Here is a 20,803-nt window from a genome sequence, read left to right on the forward strand (position 1 = left end):
TGTTATTAACTTTTTATTTTAAAGCAGACAGAAGTATATGTTTTCTCCCTACAGTTAATTTTATTGTTCTTTGTTAGGCTCTGTTGGATGACTACTTTCCTGACACTGAGAATCCAGAGGTGGGAGGCCTAATGGCAGTATTAGCTGTGATTGGTGGCATAGACAGTCGCTTGAGACTGGGTGGACAAGTAGTTCATGATGAATTTGGAGAAGGCACGGTGACACGCATCACCCCAAAAGGGAAAATCACTGTACAGTTCTATGACATGCGAACATGTAGAGTGTGCCCTCTGAATCAACTAAAACCAGTAAGTTCGTTTTATTGAGGCTTTAATACAGTTAAAGACTCTGATATGGTGCAAAGAAAATTTTTGTTCTTCGTTGGGTAAATACATTGACATTCAACACATACAATGTTCTGAATGCAAATCTAAGATGGTACTCATGGGAACCTCTGTAGGGCCTTTAATGCCCATCCTCATTTGTTGAGGAGGTGAAAGGAGACGGACTTTGACCTGAAGTCCTTTGACTTGAGGTAAAATCCCAAGTCATGACAATGTGATTTATAGCTCTTATGTGAGAGGAGCTTATTTATTTCTATTTAGCTTGATTTGCTAACTAATGTAGAAAGCCTTGGGTGTTTTCATTTGAATCTTAATCTCAAGTTGGTTATTATGGCTTTAGTGAAAGCACAAAGTGCCTGGTCTGCTTCAGGGACTGCAGTTCTTCCTTGCTCTGACTCTGTCTTGCTTTTTCACCAAGTAGACCTGCAGTTGTGTGGTACAAATACAGGCGTAGGAGCTATGTAGGGAATAGAAATCCTCTCCAGTTGTTCCTGGTCAAGAGCAAGAACACAAATGCTACTTTTTCTCTTCTTCAGTTAATAACCATTGAAACTTTTGAATGATTTTTGTAAAATTTTGGAAAACGCTTATCTGTATTTTTTTGGTTTTGTCTTGTTCTTCCCCCACTGTCTAGCTTCCAGTTGTGGCTTTTAATGTGAACAACTTGCCTTTCACTGAACCTATGCTATCCATTTGGGCTCAACTAGTAAATCTGGCTGGAAGTAAAATAGAAAAACAAAGAATGAAGTCTCCCAACCAGGGTCTTTCAGGTACAGTTGGGGGTTTTCTGTTGTTTTTTTGTTTCGTTTTTAAATAGCTGGATATACTCTGGGACAAATACTGGTAACAGCAAGTGTACACAAGAAAAAATGTTTTCTGGAACCTTACCTTTTTTCTTAGTCAAATTGAATAGCATGTACTTACGAGACAAGTTTAGCTGGAAGATGAATTGCTCTGCACTGTAAGTGAAATACCGTTTTTACTTTGGTGAGAAAATATAAATGAGGTTTGGGTCTGGACTTTTTGTATTGAATTGTTTAATACTGGATGCATGTAACATCTTAACTGCACTTAGTGTGCTATATATCAGCTGTATGATTGTCCAGGATATGAAAAGTAGAAAGGCAATGTTTTTAATAATATGGGTCATAGAATGTGTGCAGGCTTTTTATCCAGGTGCTGTTCAAACTACCTCATATCATTAGTATTTCACAAGCTTTCACACAGTGAGTTAAGATGTAAACTGATTTTTGAACTGAGGTTGTATCAGTGATAGCCTTTCTTCTCTAATACAAGAGATTCCTAGCGCTAATGGCCGCTTCATATTTCTGATAGGTCAAGTGGATTTGGACTTACTGCGATGCCAGCAATTAAAGCTGTACATACTGAAAGCAGGCCGAGCTCTGCTTTCTCACCAGGATACACTAAGGCAGATCTTATCTCAGCCAGCTGTTCAGGAGTGTGCATTAAATCCTGCAGGTATTCTGAAATGCAACCTGAGTATGCTGCTGTTTGTTTAGGTGGTAGATAGAGAGTATGTGATTATAACCCTTGCTAATGGCAGTTGGAGGCTAGAAACTAGGTTTGCCCTCTAAAGACTAAAAATTAAAAATTAAACTTCAGGAATGTTTTAACCTTATATATTAAAAGCATTTTGACTTTTTAACTTAGGTTTTGAAGACTAAGTGGATCAAGTGTTTGAAGCTTGAAATATTGGAGTTAGCTAAATTTGTAAGTCTTCTATAGCTAGTAAGCTTTGTAAGTAATTTTAAAACTACTTGTGGGTTTTTTGCAGTCATTTCTTTTCCTGCTTCAAAGCTTAAAGTATGAGTCCTCAATTGGCTGTTCCTTTTACTAGAAATGCTTTGCAGTTTCTAGTGAAACCAGTACGAGGATACAGTGTCTTAAGCATAATCTTAAAAGGAGTTTAAGGAACTGTAGTTTTAATAATTTGAATTCATTCTCTACATACATTCATTCTACATATAAAAATAAAGAAAATAGCTATCCTGAAAGCTGACAGAGCTATTGATGCCCTTATAGTTTATATTAATTCTTTGGGCATTTGTGAAGCATGTAATGTGTTTAAATATATTAATATATTTAGTTTATTTGTATATTTCTGGGGGTTTTTGTCAGTTGCCAAATTTTAAGTCAACAGAATCATCAGTTTTTTCCCAGGAATGGAACATGGTTTTACTTCTGCCATCAGTTTTTAAGGGGGGGGGGGAAACCCCACCCAATTTTTTTTTTTTTTTTCCTTAACCAGAACAGCCTTAGTACATGAGGACTATTAACTGTTTTGTTATTGTTTCAAATACAAGAACTTCCTTTTGTTGGAGTTAAACGAACAGTGAGAACACTTTCCTGAAATAGCCACAGTAAGGATCTAGGAAATATGAATGTTTATGCCAACAAGAATACAAAATCAAATTTAAAAGTTGCAGAATTGTGAGCCAGTTGATTCAAAAAAGGTGTACTCTTTTGAAGGGGCAATGAATACCTATAGGGAGCTCTTCCTAAGAGGTGTATTAGAGGGGGAAATGACTCAATCCGGAAAGTATGCACCATGGTTTTGGGGATCAGTGAGACTGCTTGTGGTCTATATAAAGTGGTTTATCCTGGAAGGACCTCTATATAATAATCTTATTGTAAAAAGGTTAACTCAGAAGATACTTGTGCAGATTCACTGTCCACTGAGCATTTTCTGCTAGACATGTTCTAGGTGTGTATTAGTAAAACTATTGTTTATCTACAAATTTCTCATTTGCTTTTTTGTATGGAGATTGTGGCACACATGATTTAATCTTAAATGCATGATTCCTGTGGAGAAGAAATATGGGACAAATAACAATATATTTGATCAACCAATAGGCCCCAGAATAAGTCTCTTGATTGACTTCTATTACATGGTTTTGGTTAAAATAATGTTTTTGTTTCAAGAGGATGGAGCAGTTGCCTCTCCCGACATAGGAGATATGTCTCCTGAAGGACCCCAGCCTCCCATGATTCTTTTACAGCAACTTTTGACAGCTGCTACGCAACCATCACCTGTGAAAGCAATATTTGACAAACAGGAGCTTGAGGTAGAGTCTGTGTTTTCTGCTAATAAGTAACCTAATAAGTAAGTCTTTTCAATTCACATTCCAGTTGAAACTTGTTAAGCTATAGGTTTTAAAGAAAAAAAGTGACACACAACCCTTTTTGGCAAATGACCTTTAATTTCAGGCACACACACAAAAACCCCCATACTAAATATGCTTGTTTTAATTGGACTGATTTATTTGTTCTCATTTAGGCTGCTGCTTTGGCAGTGTGCCAGTATCTGGCTGTAGAGTCTACACATCCTTCAACTCCCGTGTTTGAAGACTGCAGCTCTAGTGAAGCTACAACACCCATCACAGTGCAACATATCCGACCCACAAAAGTGAAGAAACGCAAACAATCTCCAATTCCACCCCTCCCCATTGTAGTTCAAGTTATGGAAATGGGATTTCCTAGGAAAAACATAGAATTTGCACTAAAATCTCTGTCTGGAACCTCTGGAAGTGCTTCTGGATTACCAGGTATTTCATTTAGTTACATTAAGGATGTTGGAAGGAGAAGGAAAGTTGTGAGCAGATTAAAATGCTACTTACAAGGGAGCAATTATTACTTCTCTTTTTGGATACTATCTTAAGAATGTCTGTGAATCCTTTAGAGACAGACTGAGTTTGTTTTCTGTATTAGGAGGGGAAGCCTTGGTTAGCTGGTTGCTGGATCACCCTGATGTTCAAATTACGGATCTCTCTGATGCTGATACTGTCTCTGATGAATATTCAGATGAGGAAATAGCAGAGGAGGTGGAAGAAGCTGAAGCCGCTTGCCCTGTGGTAAGTATCAACTTACTAAAACTTAAGTCATGCTAGCTTGCTGCAAATTTTGTAATTCTTTCCTTTTATGAGCTTGGTTAGAGTACAAGGACATTCTGCTGTCCCAAGATTTCGAGACTGTAACAAGGACCACATTTGCATATGTTTCTAAGGCATGTCATAAAAGAACTCAAGAATAATCTATAAATATTTATGTATGAGTAGCACAAGGGAAGAGTAGAATGCAGGTAGATGTTTCACTAGTGGCAGCTGTAAGTATCCCTGATAGTTGGTCTCAGTTTCATCTAAAATAGTCAATGCTATACTGTAGTATTTGTATAGGACTCTTTCTTTTCTTTTTTTTTTCTTTTTTTTTTCTTTTTTTTTTCTTTTTTTTTTTCTTTTTTTTTCTTCTTTTTTTTCTTCTTTTTTTTTTCTTTTTTTTTTCTTTTTAATTTTTTTCCCCTCGCCTTCCTCCCTTTGGTCTGAAAAACAAAAGTATATTACCTACAAGGAATGACTGAGGAATTAGTGAGTAAATGGCAAAAAAAGATGTCAGTGAAATAGCTTAGCTTTTTCCTTATAAAAACTATTTTCACTTATTGGTGATAAAATGACCTTTACAATGCCAATTGAGCATGATGGCTTTAATGTGAATTTATATTAGGCTTCTGTTGACTTTCAGGGACTGTTTCAGTAAGGATTTGCCAATAAAATGGGTTCCGTATGCATTATATTTTGAAGAAATTAACTTGACATTGAGTTCTGATATCTTCATCAGTATTGCAGTGTGAAACTGTGCTATATATTGCCTCGAATGAAAAAAACATTTAATGCTGAAAACAGAGCAAAGTTTTCTGAAAATTCTCATTGCAGCTGGAATGCAATAGTTCTCAATTTTTTTTAAGTTAATCAAATCTTGAAAGGAATAATTTCTGATAACTACAATCATCTTTTTTGACAGCTTGTTTTTCTAAGGGAATACTTTAAATCCCATTGTATTATATAACAAAAATATTAGTAGTGTACTTTAGGTAGGAGTTTACCATTCACCACTGGTTTGTGGTTGGTTCCCCCCCCCCCCCCCCCTCCAAACAAGTAGCCCAAGAAGTAGAATGTGAATGTGTATCTGCAAGGCTAAGTAGATTACTCACAAATCCTCTTTGTTCTAATTTTCTTTGGCAAGCAGATTTCGTAAAAGCAATTTGCAGCTCGTTTCACACATTTTGAACATTTGCAGCTACATTTCTTGGCAAGTCATTTTGGAAACTAAACTTTAGTTTAAAGTAAAGTAGATCATAAATGTTAGCCCTATAGTGAGTTGACCTGTTGAAGATTTTGTTTTCCATTTTGGTGTGCAACTTGAATATTATATGTGTTTGATTTTGTTGGGTTTTCTTCAGTCTCTGCTAACAATTTGATTTATCTTAATTGAAAACAAAGTTTGTAACTGTTACATGTTTATTTTGGATTTTTTTCCAGCCAGGTGGTGCTGTTGTAACAGAAAGCCAGACCTATAAGAAACGAGCTGATTTCTTAAGTAATGATGACTATGCTGTGTATGTGAGGGAGAATATTCAGGTAAGCATGATGATGAAAACCTATGTTGAAACTATTTTCCTTCTGGTACGAAAGTCTTTGCATAGCTATGGCATTCTACTGTCCTTTTTCCCTAGGTGGGAATGATGGTTAGATGCTGCAGAACCTATGAGGAGGTTTGTGAAGGAGATGTAGGCAAAGTTATTAAATTGGATCGAGATGGATTGCACGACCTGAATGTACAGTGTGATTGGCAACAAAAGGGTGGTACTTACTGGGTCAGATATATCCACGTTGAGCTTTTAGGTAAGTTCACTGCTAACTGCTTTTTAATAAAAAACTGAATGATACATTAAGGGAGATTGAGGGGGTTTTTTTTGTTGTTTTTGTTTGTTTGTTTGTTTTTTTTTTTTTTTTTTTTCTTTTTTTTTGTGGGGGGGAAACCCACTCACCATGCATTTATTCTTGCAACTGCTAGGATTCCCACCGCAGAGTTCTGCCTCTCATATCAAGATAGGTGACAAAGTGCGTGTGAAAAGCTCTGTTACCACACCCAAATATAAATGGGGATCAGTTACTCACCGCAGTGTGGGAGTTGTCAAAGGTAATGTATATTCAAAACTGGGCATGGGGAGGTAATAAAACTGGAAACCACACAGACTTTCTGCAGTGTTTAAGGAGAGAATCTTCTAGACACACTTACAAATCACACTGTTCTGTGGAATATTGCATGATGATAAGAGTATAGAATGCATTTGATGTCTGTGGTGAATTTATAGACACGTACTCTGTGGCAGTCCTTTTTGTTAGTGTGTTCATCTGCTTTTTGAGCCACTCCATTCACATATAGTAAAGGTCTTTAAGAATCTGTGCAGCTTCCTGTTGTAGTTCTTGTTTATACTTTGGATGAACCACAAATGGTTTTCCTTTAAGAAGTAAACCTATCTTGAAGACTTCATGTGGAAGTGAGGAAAAAGTGGGGTACGCTAGTGTCAAGCTGTAAGGGATGTTATAGAAGTAACCTGTGGGGCATAGATTCTTTGAAGAGGTACAGATTTTGGTCATACTGTATTTGTGCTTAGAAGTACTCTCTCCCTTTGGGAACTGTTTTAAAAAAATAAATGAAAAATTCAGAGTCAAGGAATTTAAATAGAATAATATACATCTTTAAAAAATCTTTAGAACTCTCTTGCCCTCTGCCCCTTTCCAGGCTATCTGATTAGGTTAATATATACTTCTGTTAAAATAAAATATTGCTTTTGAAAGTAACTTTTATTGCATGTTTCTGCTCTGATGTTGCATTGGACACTTTCTGCTTCATTTCATAGAGATTTGCAACACATTGTATTTTTTGCATGTTTTTGTCGCAGCTTTTAGTGCCAATGGAAAAGATGTCATTGTAGACTTTCCTCAGCAGTCTCATTGGACTGGCTTGTTGTCAGAAATGGAACTGGTCCCCAGTATTCATCCTGGAGTCACGTAAGTGATGATTTACTTTTTTCTTAATGTATATGGGTTATCCTTTAGCCTTGTTGTCTTGATTCCATTATCTTGACTCGTGTTATAATTAACTTGTACCATGAAAACTGCTAGAAATATATTTACTCGTTCTTTTGTGAAATCAGGTGTGATGGCTGTCAGATGTTTCCTATCAATGGGCCTAGATTCAAATGCAGAAACTGTGATGATTTTGACTTCTGTGAAACCTGTTTTAAAACCAGGAAGCATAACACCCGACATACTTTTGGTAGAATAAATGAACCAGGTAAGTTTCAGAATCTAAGTGTTTCTTAGATTAATTTAAAATGCATTGAATTTGTTTTTTAAAAAAAACAGTTTTAAATTTTGGCTCCTTAACATAATGAAATTAGCGTTTGGACTGACCCGCTAGACAACAAAACATTTTTAGCAGATCACAGCACTGCTAAATTGCATGTAGTGGACTACACCAAAACATCAATTCTTAAGCTTTCTTTGTAGTGTTAAAAAAGTTTAAAAAATCTGGCTATGTGACAGTAACTCTTTGTCAGAACTGCATTTTCAGCTACACCAAGAGTAAAACGTATAATTCTTTAATCCTCCTGCCTTTTGCTATCAGCCTAAATGTAGGTGAATGGAATCCTCATGACAGCAGGTGCAGCTTGAAATACCTAAGATACCTTCTTACACCTCAGTTGCTCTTCAGCAATTTTGCCTATCAGCGTGTCATGGCTGTTGGCTCATTTCCTCCATGATGTGGAGACTCCAGAGAGGTGTGGTAGGAAAGGGAAGCCTTTTGAAACACTCATAATCAGAATTTTTTGTTTCTAGGGCAAGAACAGGTGCAGCCATTTTAACTCCAGAACTTTTGGGCTTTGCATTATTATGCAAAACTTACCTGACACTAGCTTTTCTTTCTTTTCTCTCCACCTGTCTAAAAATCAGTCTGATCTCTAGTATTTGCAAGGTGATGCTGGCTTCTGGACTAAACCTCTTCATATTTACATGTGCCGGTCTAATTGGTTTGGAAAATGAATAAAACTGATTCCCTACTAGAAATCATGAACATGCATTGCATGTATATGACGGTTTGTCTAAAGGGCAAGAAAGACTTTCCATTAAGAAATCAGTTAATATGGTTGTACAGCTACTATGGTGTGAATTTTAATCCTTCCCGTTGCCCTGGATAGGGTGTAGGAGTTATAATATTCTTTTAGTCAAGCTTTCTAGAAGCTACAAAGATCAGTGAAGGGAAGTAGAAGTAGGTTTTTGCAGGGGGGAAATCAACAACTCACTAAACCACCTCATTCTTGAACAAGATTTGGAATTTTAGTGTTGTAACTTAGCTATGTCTATTCTCCTGTACGGGACTTCTGTTGAGGATTGGTTGCATATTTTTCATATGCTATGGTGGTGTACAAAATTCATGTGCTGTGGGCTTGTATTTTGAAGTATGTATCATCATAAATTTTGATTTGTATTTCAAACGGAAGGACCCTTTCAAGTGGCTATTTAGTGAAGAATGTTAGTCTTTTAAGGATTCTATCAGTTTAAAGATTGTATGCCCCTGTAACGTAAAATCGAAACCCATTCGATTTTAGGAATTACTCTTAGTGTCTTACATTCCTGAAGAAAGTAATTTGCCTTCATTTTTTAATGTTTATTTTTTACTAAATTATGCCCGATTTCTTGGTACAAATCAATGATAAGTGTAAGAATAGAAAGTGCAACTATCCCAAATGACAGGCATGAAAACTTGTAGTCAGGTAAAGTGCTTGAAACTCCTTTAAAAATGAATAGATCTTGAGCTATGCCCTTTAAGTGTGGGTAGTATTACCATACCTATGTGACATGCTTCTGTATTCTACTTGTAGACTACATACCTGAAATCTTTAATTTGTTATATTTCCTTTCACGTTGCTTATGGGTTTAATACATGCTTAACGTTTCGTTCAACCAGGTCAGTCTCCGGTGTTTTGTGGGCGTTCTGGAAAGCAGCTGAAGAGACGGCATAGTAGCCAGCGGGGAATGTTACTGGATGATTGGTCGAGAATAGTTAAGAATTTGAATGTCTCATCCTCTGTGAATCAGGCTTCACGTCTTATTGATGGTAGTGAGCAGTGCTGGCAGTCTTCTGGCTCACAAGGAAAGGTAACTTTAAGCCATAACTGGTTTATTCTGGCATACTTTCTTCTTAAGAGGATAAGTATTTACCTTAGTGAAATATATTTGTTTGTTACCTTCATGTAAGATAGAAGAGTGGTAAAAACAGACATCTGAAGTACAAAACTGTGTTTCTTCATAGTAAATATGCCTTTTTTTTTTTTTTTAAAAGCTGTGCTTCATCTTTGTAATTATTTCATGTGAATTATAAGGAACTTGTGCGATTTTTTTTTTTTTTAAATACAGAGTAATTATTCTATTCTAGTTGGTTATATGGTTACAATTGCCTTTTCAGTATAATAACTGATGATAATTGTTCTTAACAATCGCATTGATTATATTTTACTTAAGTGAGTTTGTTGCAATATGAAAAGCACCAATGCTCTTACTAGCTAAAACTGCCTCCAAGCACTCCTTCAGCTAGAATATCTCTAGTTGGAAAGGACCCATAAGGATCATCAAGTCCAACTCCCTGCTCCTCACAGGACTACCTAAAATTAAATCATATGACTAAGAGCATCTTCTAGATGCTCCTTGAACTCTGACAGGCTTGGTGCCGTGACCAGTTCCCTGGGCAGCCTTTTCCAGTGACTGACCACCCTCTCAGTGAAGAACCTTTTCCTAATGTCCAGTCTGAACTTCCCCTGATGCAGCTTCATTCCATTTCTTCGTGTCCTATCACTGGTCACCAGAGAGAGGAGATCATCACCTCCCCCTCTGCTGCCCCCCTTGAGGAAGTTGTAGACAGCAATGAAGTCACCCATCAGCCTTCTCTTCTCCAAGCTGAACAAACCAAGTGACCTCATAAGTCTTGCCCTCAAAAACCTTTCACCATCTTGGTCACCCTCCTCTGGACACACTCTAATAGTTTGAAGTCCTTGTTATACCGAGGCACCCAAAACTGCACACAGTACTAGAGATGGGGCTGTACCGGTGCGGTGTGGAGTGGGACAATCGCCTTCCTTGACCAGCTAGCTATGCTGTGCTTGCTGAACCCCAGGACACGGATGGCCCTTTTGGCTGCCAGGGCACACCCTTGACTCATTCATCTTGCCATGAACCCAAACACCTAGATCTCTTTCAACCGGGCTGCTCCCCAGCCTCTCGTCTCCCAGTTTGTATGTATAAGCAGGATTACCGTGTCCCAGGTGGCAAATCCGGCACTTGCTCTTGTTAAATTTCATACCGTTGGTGATTGCCCACCTCTCTAGAGTCTATCCAGATCTCTCTGTAAGGCCTCTCTATCCTCGAGGGATTCCACAGCTGCTCCTTAGTTTAGTGTCAACAGCAAATGCTCTTAATGTACATTTGAATCCTGCATTCAGATTGTTTATAAAAACATATAAGCATTGTTCCTTAGTTTATGGTTTGCCAGTTTTATTGGCCCACAGCACTGCTCTGTGGCCAGCCTAGGCACTGGCACTTGTGGCTAGGCTTCTGTTCAGTGTGTTTTGATGCTCAGTTGATGGCCATGCTGAGAATATGCCCAGGTACCCTTCCTTCGGGTTGTCTACAGACTGTAACCAGTCAAAGATGTACGTTATGCCCCATTTCTTGACCTCCAATGGTATTGTGCTTTCTCAGTCTTCTCAATGGTGTTGCTCTTGGATGAAATAAATCATTTGCTGCAACTGTTTCTCTTGTATTTGGAGGTTGGACAGGCAAGAAGTTCACAAGGTCATTTTCCTTTGGCCAGTTCCCGTGCGTTGCAGCTGTTGTGTACCATTCAAAAATGTTTTTCATGCTTTCTTCAAAAACACACATGTTTATTCTTGTTAACCATACGGTGGTCCTAACAATACCATCTGAAAATGAAATTCTGTGTGTTTCCCCTAGCACTGGATTCGCTTGGAGATTTTTCCAGATGTTCTTGTTCACAGACTCAAGATGATAGTGGACCCTGCAGACAGCAGTTACATGCCCTCTTTAGTTGTAGTTTCAGGTATGCGTATGTTCTCTGAGAAGTCTGAATTTTTTTTTTTTTTTTACATTCAACTTTATCTGGTTTCAGTTAACATAGTCATCTATTTAATATGCATAGTGCCTGTTTATGAAACAAACACCATATCTTAAAATGTTTTTCTTTCCATGTTCTGTTTTCTAGGGGGGAATTCCTTAAATAACCTTATAGAGCTAAAGACAATCAATATAAATCCTACAGATACCACAGTGCCTCTTCTCAGTGATTGTTCAGAAGTAAGTGAAGTTTGTGTGAGAATTACTCTTGTATGCAACAGAAAAATATTTTGCTGCAAGAAATGGATGAAAAGCACTGTTGTGATTATTAAGGCATGGTATTTTACTTTTCCTCTAAATTAGCACTGTTTCTGGCAGTTTAGTAAAGTTACTTATCCTGATAAGTTTTACTGTAATCACAGTGTAACTTTATTAGTAGGCTAATTATTTATTAGCCTTAGTAGTAAAGCTATTTTAGTTTTTTTGATGTAAATCAATATACCTGTGAACCAAGAAGAGAACCTAATAAACTTAAATTTGGGGATAATTTTGGTGGGTAATAAAGCTTATTTGTGTAGTAGCTCTGATCTTTTTCAGTAACAGCAAGGAGGAATGCATAATGAATTTTTAGAAGATTGGAAGTGAAATCAGAGGCCATAAGTGTATCTTAAAGTATGCCAAATATTTAAAGTTACAGATTCATTTTGTTAAGGTGACAAAGTCGAGCAAAAGTTCTAATTCTTTCCTACGTTTCATAAAGTTACATAGAACCCAAAAGATGGCAATTTAGTTTTTTCTTCTTAGTACCACAGGTATATTGAGATTGCAATCAAGCAGTGCAGAAGCTCTGGAATTGATTGCAAAATACATGGCCTCAGTATACTGGGACGTATACGTGCAGAGGATGAAGATTTGGCTGCAGTCCCTTTCCTTGCTTCTGATAATGAGGAAGAGGATGATGATAAAGCTAACACCGGGAGGTAGGTAACTGTGGGGGTGGGGGAGAAATGATAAAGAACCTTAGTGTCTATGTATCCAATCAGGAGATTATTGTAAGAAGAGAGGCTTAATTAGGTGGAATGGTAGTAAAGAGAAATCAGTATCTTAGTTTGTCAGAATTGTGAGTCATTCATTTGTTGATAAATAACTTCTTTAAGATTAGCACACTGGTAAGGTGGTAGCATTTTGTACAACTCTTCTGCTTCTGCAGTATCCTTGGAGTTGAAAACCTAGCTAAAAACTTGATGTGTTTATATTTGTTATGTGGCATGTGTATATTTACAACTGCTTGGCAAAACATTCTGGTTTTTGTTTTGTTTTGTTTTTATTTGTTGTAGCCACTGCTTAACTGTGGTGGTGTAGTTTAAGTACTGAAACTGTTTCAAACTGAAATCAGTAAACACAGTAAAAAGGTGCCTCTGCTATAGCATGCAGGTTTCTAATCTGACTTTGTTTTTTTCCTCAATATGTTCAGTCTTGTTAGAAAGAAGGCAGCTGGGCTCGAATCAGCAGCTACAATAAGAACCAAAGTTTTTGTTTGGGGACTGAATGACAAAGACCAACTGGGAGGGCTAAAAGGTTCCAAGGTATGTTTGTTGTTTTCATACTTTCATACAAACCAGAAGCAGCTAAAAATAAAACGTACATGTTTGATACAACTCAAAATTGATTCAAATTTAATCAGAATTTTAAAGTTTATTACCAAAAGCTACAAAGAGGAGGTTTTAATGGCTTTCTACTGTTAAGACATGTAGATGTCTGCTGGGTGGAAAATTGGAGAAAATTTGCATTTTGGTTGTCACTCTGAAATCCAGTTTGATTTTTAGCAGCCACTTAATTGTTTATTTTAGATGATAGCGAACTAGTTGTTCTAAAAATGTGTAGTACTCGATACATATTCTGTTCCTTTTGAGTTTGCATGCATGAAATGAAGATATTGGTGAACTTTTCTATGTATTACTTGTACCTGGAGCTGGTGCAGTAATTGGAAAACAAAAGTTGAATTCTAATCTTTTGAGTGGTGTAACTTGATTACAATTCATTGTAATTTGAGAGGAATTTCAGCCTTGTGTGCAGCTATTTATACATAACTTGTAATACAATGCAAGATGGGAGATACATGGTGAATGTTTAATCAATTTAAGCTTTCATTAATCTGAAAAGTATGTTAAGAGAGCATTTCTTTAATTTATGTTGTAAATAAAACATACACTATTGTATCTGTAGAGTGCCTTTCAAGAAACAAAAAGTTAACTTACTGTATTCTCCATCCTGTATTTTACTGGTGCGTAAAGCCATCAAGGTTTCAGTGCAGAAGTGCAGATTTCAGTTCATTCTTGCTCCAAACATGTTGAAGGCAGAATTATGGCTCTGTTTGACTGAAGTGCTCCCCCCTCATCTAGAAAAGGGGAGAACTATAGGACAGTTAAATGGAAGAAGTGAGAAGATAAAAAAAATCAGATACCTCTGATTTTTTTATCTCTGAATTTTTTATACCTCTGAAAATTCTGTAAAGGTTAAACTTTTTTGAGTGGAAAAAACCATGCTAACGTGAACTTACACTCTTTTATCTTTGAGGTCTTAACAGGTATTAATATTATTAAATGCATAAATTGATTAATTAGGATAGTAACTTAAAAACTAATTTAAGGCTTTTCAAATGTTCTTCAAACTTTTTTCCCATATACTGTAGTGAAGAAGTCTGCTAGAAACTTTATCTCTTTAGCTGCATAAAAATAAATAACTAAATACTTTTATTATATAAGGGGTTATGCCAGGTTTGAATGTATGTTGATTTAAAACACTTGAAAAGAGATTGTTGATGTCTATTTATCTATATATATACGGATTGATCAAAGACTACTTTGTATTAATGAAGAAAATAGGTTTCCTGGTCTCTTTTTTGTTGTCTTCCCCGCCCCGAGTTGATCCCTAATCCAGATTGCTAAAGCATTTTGCTACTGAAAAACTCAGTTGTGGTTTTGTGTTCCCGTATGCTGATTTGAAGTGTGTTGGTTAACACTTTTAACTAGGTATATTTTGCTGTTGTGCCTTTCTTCAAAACTCAGTTTGGTTTTGTCAAGAAAACTTTATTAAAAGGAAAATCCTTGTTTATATTGCATTTCATTTTTTTCTCAGGTTTTGTATTTATCATGGTTTCAGTATTAAATGCTTTTTCTTGGTTTCTGTCTTTTGCCTGCTGTATATTAACTGTTATGTGTAAAGTGTTTGAATAATACAGGGAGTTTCATATATTTAAAAAAAAAAAAGTACCTGTTATATTAACTGGTTTGTCACTTCAGAATAGCTCTTCTTTTTAAAGTATAAAACTTTAAAGTGTATTGTAATGATCTTTATTTCCTGTCTGCTCTAGATAAAGGTCCCTTCCTTTTCTGAAACCCTATCTGCCTTGAACGTTGTACAAGTAGCTGGAGGATCCAAAAGCCTTTTTGCAGGTAATACAAGTTTAAAATAAATGTAATTGTTTAAGGGAAGAAACAGATTTCCAGTTGTGAAACATTAATGGTGTCTCAAACTTTTTTTCTTCATTTTAGTGACTGTAGAGGGTAAAGTATATGCCTGTGGAGAAGCCACAAACGGAAGGCTGGGTTTAGGAATATCTAGTGGAACTGTGCCTATTCCCCGCCAGATTACAGCTCTCAGTAACTATGTGGTAAAGAAGGTGGCTGTTCACTCAGGTACTGACTATTGCTATTCTTATATACATAAACATAACATATTAAGCCTGAAAATAGTTGCTTTGCAATTTTCTTGGGTGCTGTGATGCCCTAGCATATCTGATATTTTTTAAATTTTTAAAAATAAATACAGGTTATTAAATTGTCTGTTGCATAAAATGTCAGATTAAATCTAATGGTTCTGTTATTAAAATCTATGAATTTAGACCATACACAGTTTCTTACTTGCTGGAAGTCAAATTTGGTAACTTCTGAATAGTTTTTCAGTCTGATCCAAAGAAAGTGTTTTCATTTTTGAATGTTGCTAAGTGGTGGGTTTGGTTTTGTTTTTTCTTGCAGCATTGAAAATAGCAATTGAGTGATTATTTCTTTTTCTTAATGTGCCTGGAAACCTACTCTCACAAAAGTTTTGTGTTTTAAATTAAATCACATGAAAACTCCGAAGAAAATAAGTAATGTATTGGTTGAAAGGCTCATACAGTTACATTGTGGAAGTACAGCAGCGTCGAACTTCTGAGATTTTTGCTAGACCTGCTGCCTGCTTGAAAGCTTGAAAATTTAAATTTATGTTTACTCTTTTAGGTGGCCGGCATGCTATGGCATTAACTGTTGATGGAAAGGTATTTTCATGGGGTGAAGGAGATGATGGAAAACTCGGTCACTTCAGTCGAATGTAAGGATACCAAATTTGTCTGTATTTTAGTAAAAGAATATTTGTGTTGAATGTTATAACACAGCTGACCACCGCTATTGACAACAACAGGATTTTTAATCCAATGGGAATAAAAAAATTGTGTTGTGAAAAGATTTTTTCAGTAGTGTACATCAATTTAATGGTGCAGCATTTGTAGCACTCTTCAGTCATTTAAAAAGGAGGCATTCAATTAATATAATAATTGGAAACATACTTAGTGGATAAAGTCTTTAATAGTGTTTTTGAATGTCACTGATGAAATACCACACTTTTGGACATAGAGTTTTAGTTACTTTTATAAGGTAAGGTTTACAGAGGTGCCTTGAGGTGTAAAACCATAGCAGTTTTACATTCCTGAGCTGTAACAGTTCATAATGTAAGCCTGACAGAGTATTTTGTAGGCCTTTTCTTTAGACTTGTGTCCACAAACTTGTTAGCCAGAAATAAATTTCCTACACTTTTCAGTAATACACAGTTTAATCCTCCACAAGACAGCTTTGAGGAAAATTTGAATTGTCTCAGGATTTTTCTTTGTATGCACCACAGAACAATGTTTTGAAAGAAAAAAAACCCGATAAAGATAGCCCACAGGGAAATCTTTGTTTGTCATTCTGATATATTTTGAAGACCCGCTCAGAATACATAAAAAATTACAGTGCCCAACTCAAATGGTTAATATATGACAGCAAATGTTCATAGGGTATGTGTGTCAGATCAATGAAAAGGGAAGTCCAGATTAGAGCAGTATTGTTGTTTATTGTTCAACTGCCTCATGTTTTCTGTAATTTTATTAGAAGTGAGGCTTGGAACTCTTGGGCATTTCATGGGAGCAAATTTTCCAGAGGCCATGCATAATGTTATAAAACCTTAGTAGTGGCCCTGATACACAGTCAATATTAGAAAACCTTGAGTTGAAACTCTTCCCTGAATTTATAGAATATTGTAACCATATGAATAGTAAAAGTTTCCAGTACTCTTATAGAAGCCTGACAGCAAATTCCAGTTCTAATTTCTCTCTCATAAGAGCACTTTGGGATAAGAGCAAGTTGGGATGGGAGTGTCATCTCTTAATCTTACTATCTGGCTCAGGGAGGAGAAAGAATTAATTCTAACAAATTGCTCAACTTTGGGAAATGACAGGATATCAGTTTTCACTTTATATTACACACTTTTTAATTGATCCATCACTTTGGTATTTTGGCTTTGTCACCCAAGTTTTGCAGCATATACATAAAATATTTATTTAAATAAACTCTGAAGTACATTAAAATAGCATAAACTTTAGATTTGTGGTGCTACTAAAGGGTACATCTTGGAATCATAATGTTACATCTTATTTTATCTTTAGGTTAGTTATTACACGAAATTTTTTGGATTATGAAGGTTGGAGTATGTTGTGCAACTCTTTCATAACTATGCAATTAATTCTTTACCCATTTTCTCTAGGAACTGTGATAAGCCCAGGTTGATAGAAGCGTTGAAAACCAAACGCATTCGCGATATTGCTTGTGGCAGTTCCCACAGTGCTGCCATTACCTCTAGTGGTGAACTGTATACGTGGGGTCTTGGAGAATATGGAAGGCTAGGACATGGAGATAATACCACACAGCTGAAGCCTAAGATGGTAAAATAAACGTTTCTTGTCTCTGATGAAATGCGAATGTGTTTAATAAATGATAAAATAAAGCTAAAGTAAAGCCAAAAACCATGAAAGCAGTACAAAGACATCGTTTTGGAGTGATCTAAATTAGGTTTTGATACACATACCTCTAATAACAGGCAAGCTATTTCAGAAAGGCCAAAAAGATCTGGTCTCTTTCTTTTTCTTGGGAAGTGATGTGGAATGGGTAGTGCTGTTTTGAACATTCATGTCCTGCGTCTACTTTGATACATAGCTGGAAGCTACTACTGTCATTGAGCAAGGCTTGATAATCCTTTGCTAAATGGCATGCTCAGGCTGGGCAGAATGAACAAGATCAGTCATAAGAGCTTGAAAATGTCTGTAGGGTTTTAAAACATAATTTCTTTGAAAAGTCTTGCTTACTTTTTCTGTTTTGTAGGTTAAAGTGCTCCTTGGCCACAGAGTCATTCAGGTTGCTTGTGGAAGCAGAGATGCTCAGACTCTTGCTTTAACAGATGAAGGTAGGAATATCTTGTTCCAGAGCTTTCTAGTGCATGGGAATACTGTGATCATTGTTTAACCTGCAGTTTGGTGTTTGTTAGGTTTGGTGTTTTCTTGGGGTGATGGTGATTTTGGAAAACTGGGCCGAGGAGGAAGTGAAGGATGCAACATTCCTCAGAACATTGAAAGACTGAACGGCCAAGGCGTTTGCCAGATTGAGTGTGGTGCACAGTTCTCATTGGCACTGACCAAGTCAGGAGTGGTATGGACATGGTACGTTATATTTGCCAGAAAATATTAACAAAGCAATTGCTAAGTACCTGTTGTATTTATTGCTATTTGACTGTCTTAACTCCATCTGTGCCTTATCTGTGTGCTTCGTCTTTTAAATTGGCAGCTCTTCCAGACTAGCTGTGATGGGTTCAATTACTCTAACACTGTGTCTTGTAGCATGCTCAGTTGTGTATTGTACTCGGTTAGGATGCCTGGGTCTTACTGAACTAGTGGAGGAAGGGGAAGATAATTCCCTCTCTTGGGAGCAATGGAGCATGTAAAGGATTGTTAATTCAAGACTTTGGAGTGGAGTGGGAAAAAGAGAACCTGAGAATCATACTTTGGAGTATGTAGCCTACAGCTAAAGCAGAGGCTGAGAGAATAAGGAAGCAGTAGATTAAGGAAGTAAGCTAAAGTTCAGAGGAGATGGGAAGAACTTCCTTGGAAACACAGGCTCTCTGCAGAGCTCATTGCTGCTCAGAAGGCCACTGAGTTGTCAGTAATGATGCCTCAAAGCAAGAACTGGTATGAGATGATCACTGAGAGTTGTTCAGAAACCTTTTTTATTTTTCTCCTATTTGTCTGCTTGCTTTTGCTTTGTTTTGAACACAAACCTGGCTTTTGAGTTTATAAACTTTTCTGTAAAATCTGAGAGCTTACTGTATGGCAGATCAACTTCAGAGCTCTAACCAGATCAAGGTCTTACCCCATCCTTGTGTCATAAGACCATGACCTGTTTGATGTATATCAAAGCTAAGAAGACTTAAAATGGTCATTTTTGTTTTATTATTTGTCAGCAATTGGCGAGTGAAACAAAGAGAAATCCACAAAACTTCTGTTTTTATAAGTTACTTCTATTTTTAAAAGGGAGAAAAGCTTTTAGCAGGTGTCGTTTCTCAGAGTGGCCACTGGAAACTGTATTTGTCTCTCTCACTTCCCCCCCGCCCCCCTTTTAAATTCTTTTTTTGTAGTGATGAAAGGAGTAAGAGGAAAGGGAATTTGGCAGTCTTTAAGAACTCTGCAGAATTCTTCTTCATTCCTTTCTTCCCCCAGTTTATCTTAACACTGTTATGTCTAGTCATAAAATCTACAGCTATTTAATGACATTACAGGACTACAGGGAGTTTTTTGTTTCAGCTGTGCATGTCTGCACTTTAGGATGGCCGAGTTGCTTCTAAACTTTTATTCTTAACTTCTTGAATTTGTACTGATTTGAGGGAAAAATCACAACTTCTGTGTTATAACTTTAGGTAGGCAGTAGTACTATATCACATTCACCTCCAGCATAACATAACCTTTCTTGAGAAAAATCGGTGGTGGTGGTGGTGAGCAGCAGAACTGAGTGAATGGTTACTAAAAACACAGTGGAATAAATCTCAGGGGTTTTTTTCTTCTTTACTGGCATTCTTAGAGGCAGTTTAAGGTGTTTACATTACTTTTGCATATGGTATATTTTTAGTGCAGTTTGTGTATAACAGTTTTAGAGGAATTTAAATTATGGAGGCTTGAGAACCTATATTGAGGCTTGCAACAGTGTGGAAAAAACTAAGTTCTTGAAAACATGTTAGCTCCTGTATATTTTTTCACGTGAGTATACTTGTCAAAGGGTCTGTTATTGTTAGGTTTATCCTCAGTAGTATAAATCTGTCCAAGTCTATCAAAACACATCAATTTTGTAGGTATTTATAATTGCAGTGTTTCTGCAACAGAGGAAATTCAGTGTAATCACAGTTGCACTATGTACAAATAACGGTCATAAATGATGCCTGTTCTATACTGAGGTGAAAAGTTATGGGGTCACAGAACTGCAGTTATCCTCATTTTTAGGCCTTTAATTCAGATTTGAAGAATTTGCTTGTAGGTGCTTGTGTTTAATCCCAGTGATAAATGAAGTATTTTGGTTCGGGAGGCTGCATTGACAGAGGAATGTGTAAACAATAGAATTGTCTTGAATTTTATGTTTACTGTCTGTTGCAGGGGTAAGGGCGACTACTTCAGGCTAGGCCACGGCACAGACGTACACGTACGAAAGCCACAAGTTGTGGAAGGACTGAGGGGTAAAAAGATCGTGCACGTGGCTGTAGGCGCGCTCCATTGTCTAGCCGTTACTGACACTGGGCAGGTACATTGTGCATCATCCTCTTCTCCCCTGTTTCCTTGATCCAGAAAGGAATAAACTAAACTGTCGAGGAAGAAGAGTGTAATAGTGTCGATGCTGATTAAATGGAATAAAAATTTCTAATGATACTTATTTGCTTTTAAAAGTCTTGAATAAATATAAGCATGTTTGTAATTTAAAATATATTAGCTTTCATATTATTATTGGACTTTAAACGTTGTTGTCATAGTAGCTTTTGTAATATTTTCCTAGTTTATCTATTATCTGCATGATCAGTTTCCTGCTTCTCACTCTTGAAATGCAGAAGCAGTGATAGTATTCTGGACAGATTTTTCTGCTGTGATCCAACATTATCATTATCATAGTATTGATTCAGATCTCCAGTGTAATTACTATGCAACTAATTTTTCTAACTTACTGTTCACTGTGAACATTGAATAATTTATGAATCAACTGATGATTTATGAATTGGTAATAATTTATGAATCATCTGGTAAAGTGCTGCTTTGACTTTTTTTTCTTTATTCTTTTAATGTATGATAATGCCTGCATTATTTAATGGGGA

At 36.5% G+C, this 20,803-nt stretch overlaps 1 protein-coding gene across 6 annotated transcripts in view; it reads left to right on the plus strand.

Moving 5' to 3' along the window:
* HERC2 (HECT and RLD domain containing E3 ubiquitin protein ligase 2) overlaps nt 1-20,803 on the plus strand; it is a 120,486-nt gene that overhangs the window by 64,402 nt on the left and 35,281 nt on the right. For all 6 annotated transcript variants that reach the window (XR_012778677.1, XM_075523454.1, XM_075523444.1 and 3 more), the window contains 23 exons: nt 78-308; nt 979-1,114; nt 1,680-1,823; nt 3,288-3,430; nt 3,643-3,910; nt 4,074-4,216; nt 5,678-5,776; nt 5,872-6,040; nt 6,213-6,338; nt 7,105-7,213; nt 7,360-7,499; nt 9,174-9,364; nt 11,213-11,318; nt 11,481-11,572; nt 12,137-12,312; nt 12,807-12,918; nt 14,706-14,787; nt 14,887-15,030; nt 15,613-15,703; nt 17,171-17,348; nt 17,785-17,866; nt 17,948-18,119; nt 20,097-20,241. Coding sequence is in view for 5 of the 6 variants with exons in the window: in XM_075523454.1 (XP_075379569.1) it covers nt 78-308; nt 979-1,114; nt 1,680-1,823; nt 3,288-3,430; nt 3,643-3,910; nt 4,074-4,216; nt 5,678-5,776; nt 5,872-6,040; nt 6,213-6,338; nt 7,105-7,213; nt 7,360-7,499; nt 9,174-9,364; nt 11,213-11,318; nt 11,481-11,572; nt 12,137-12,312; nt 12,807-12,918; nt 14,706-14,787; nt 14,887-15,030; nt 15,613-15,703; nt 17,171-17,348; nt 17,785-17,866; nt 17,948-18,119; nt 20,097-20,241 (3,279 nt within the window). In the remaining variant the exon portion in view is untranslated. The remainder of the gene's footprint in view (nt 1-77; nt 309-978; nt 1,115-1,679; nt 1,824-3,287; nt 3,431-3,642; nt 3,911-4,073; nt 4,217-5,677; nt 5,777-5,871; nt 6,041-6,212; nt 6,339-7,104; nt 7,214-7,359; nt 7,500-9,173; nt 9,365-11,212; nt 11,319-11,480; nt 11,573-12,136; nt 12,313-12,806; nt 12,919-14,705; nt 14,788-14,886; nt 15,031-15,612; nt 15,704-17,170; nt 17,349-17,784; nt 17,867-17,947; nt 18,120-20,096; nt 20,242-20,803) is intronic.

The sequence above is a fragment of the Mycteria americana genome, chromosome 1 (assembly GCF_035582795.1).
Source record: "Mycteria americana isolate JAX WOST 10 ecotype Jacksonville Zoo and Gardens chromosome 1, USCA_MyAme_1.0, whole genome shotgun sequence".
NCBI lineage: Eukaryota > Metazoa > Chordata > Aves > Ciconiiformes > Ciconiidae > Mycteria > Mycteria americana.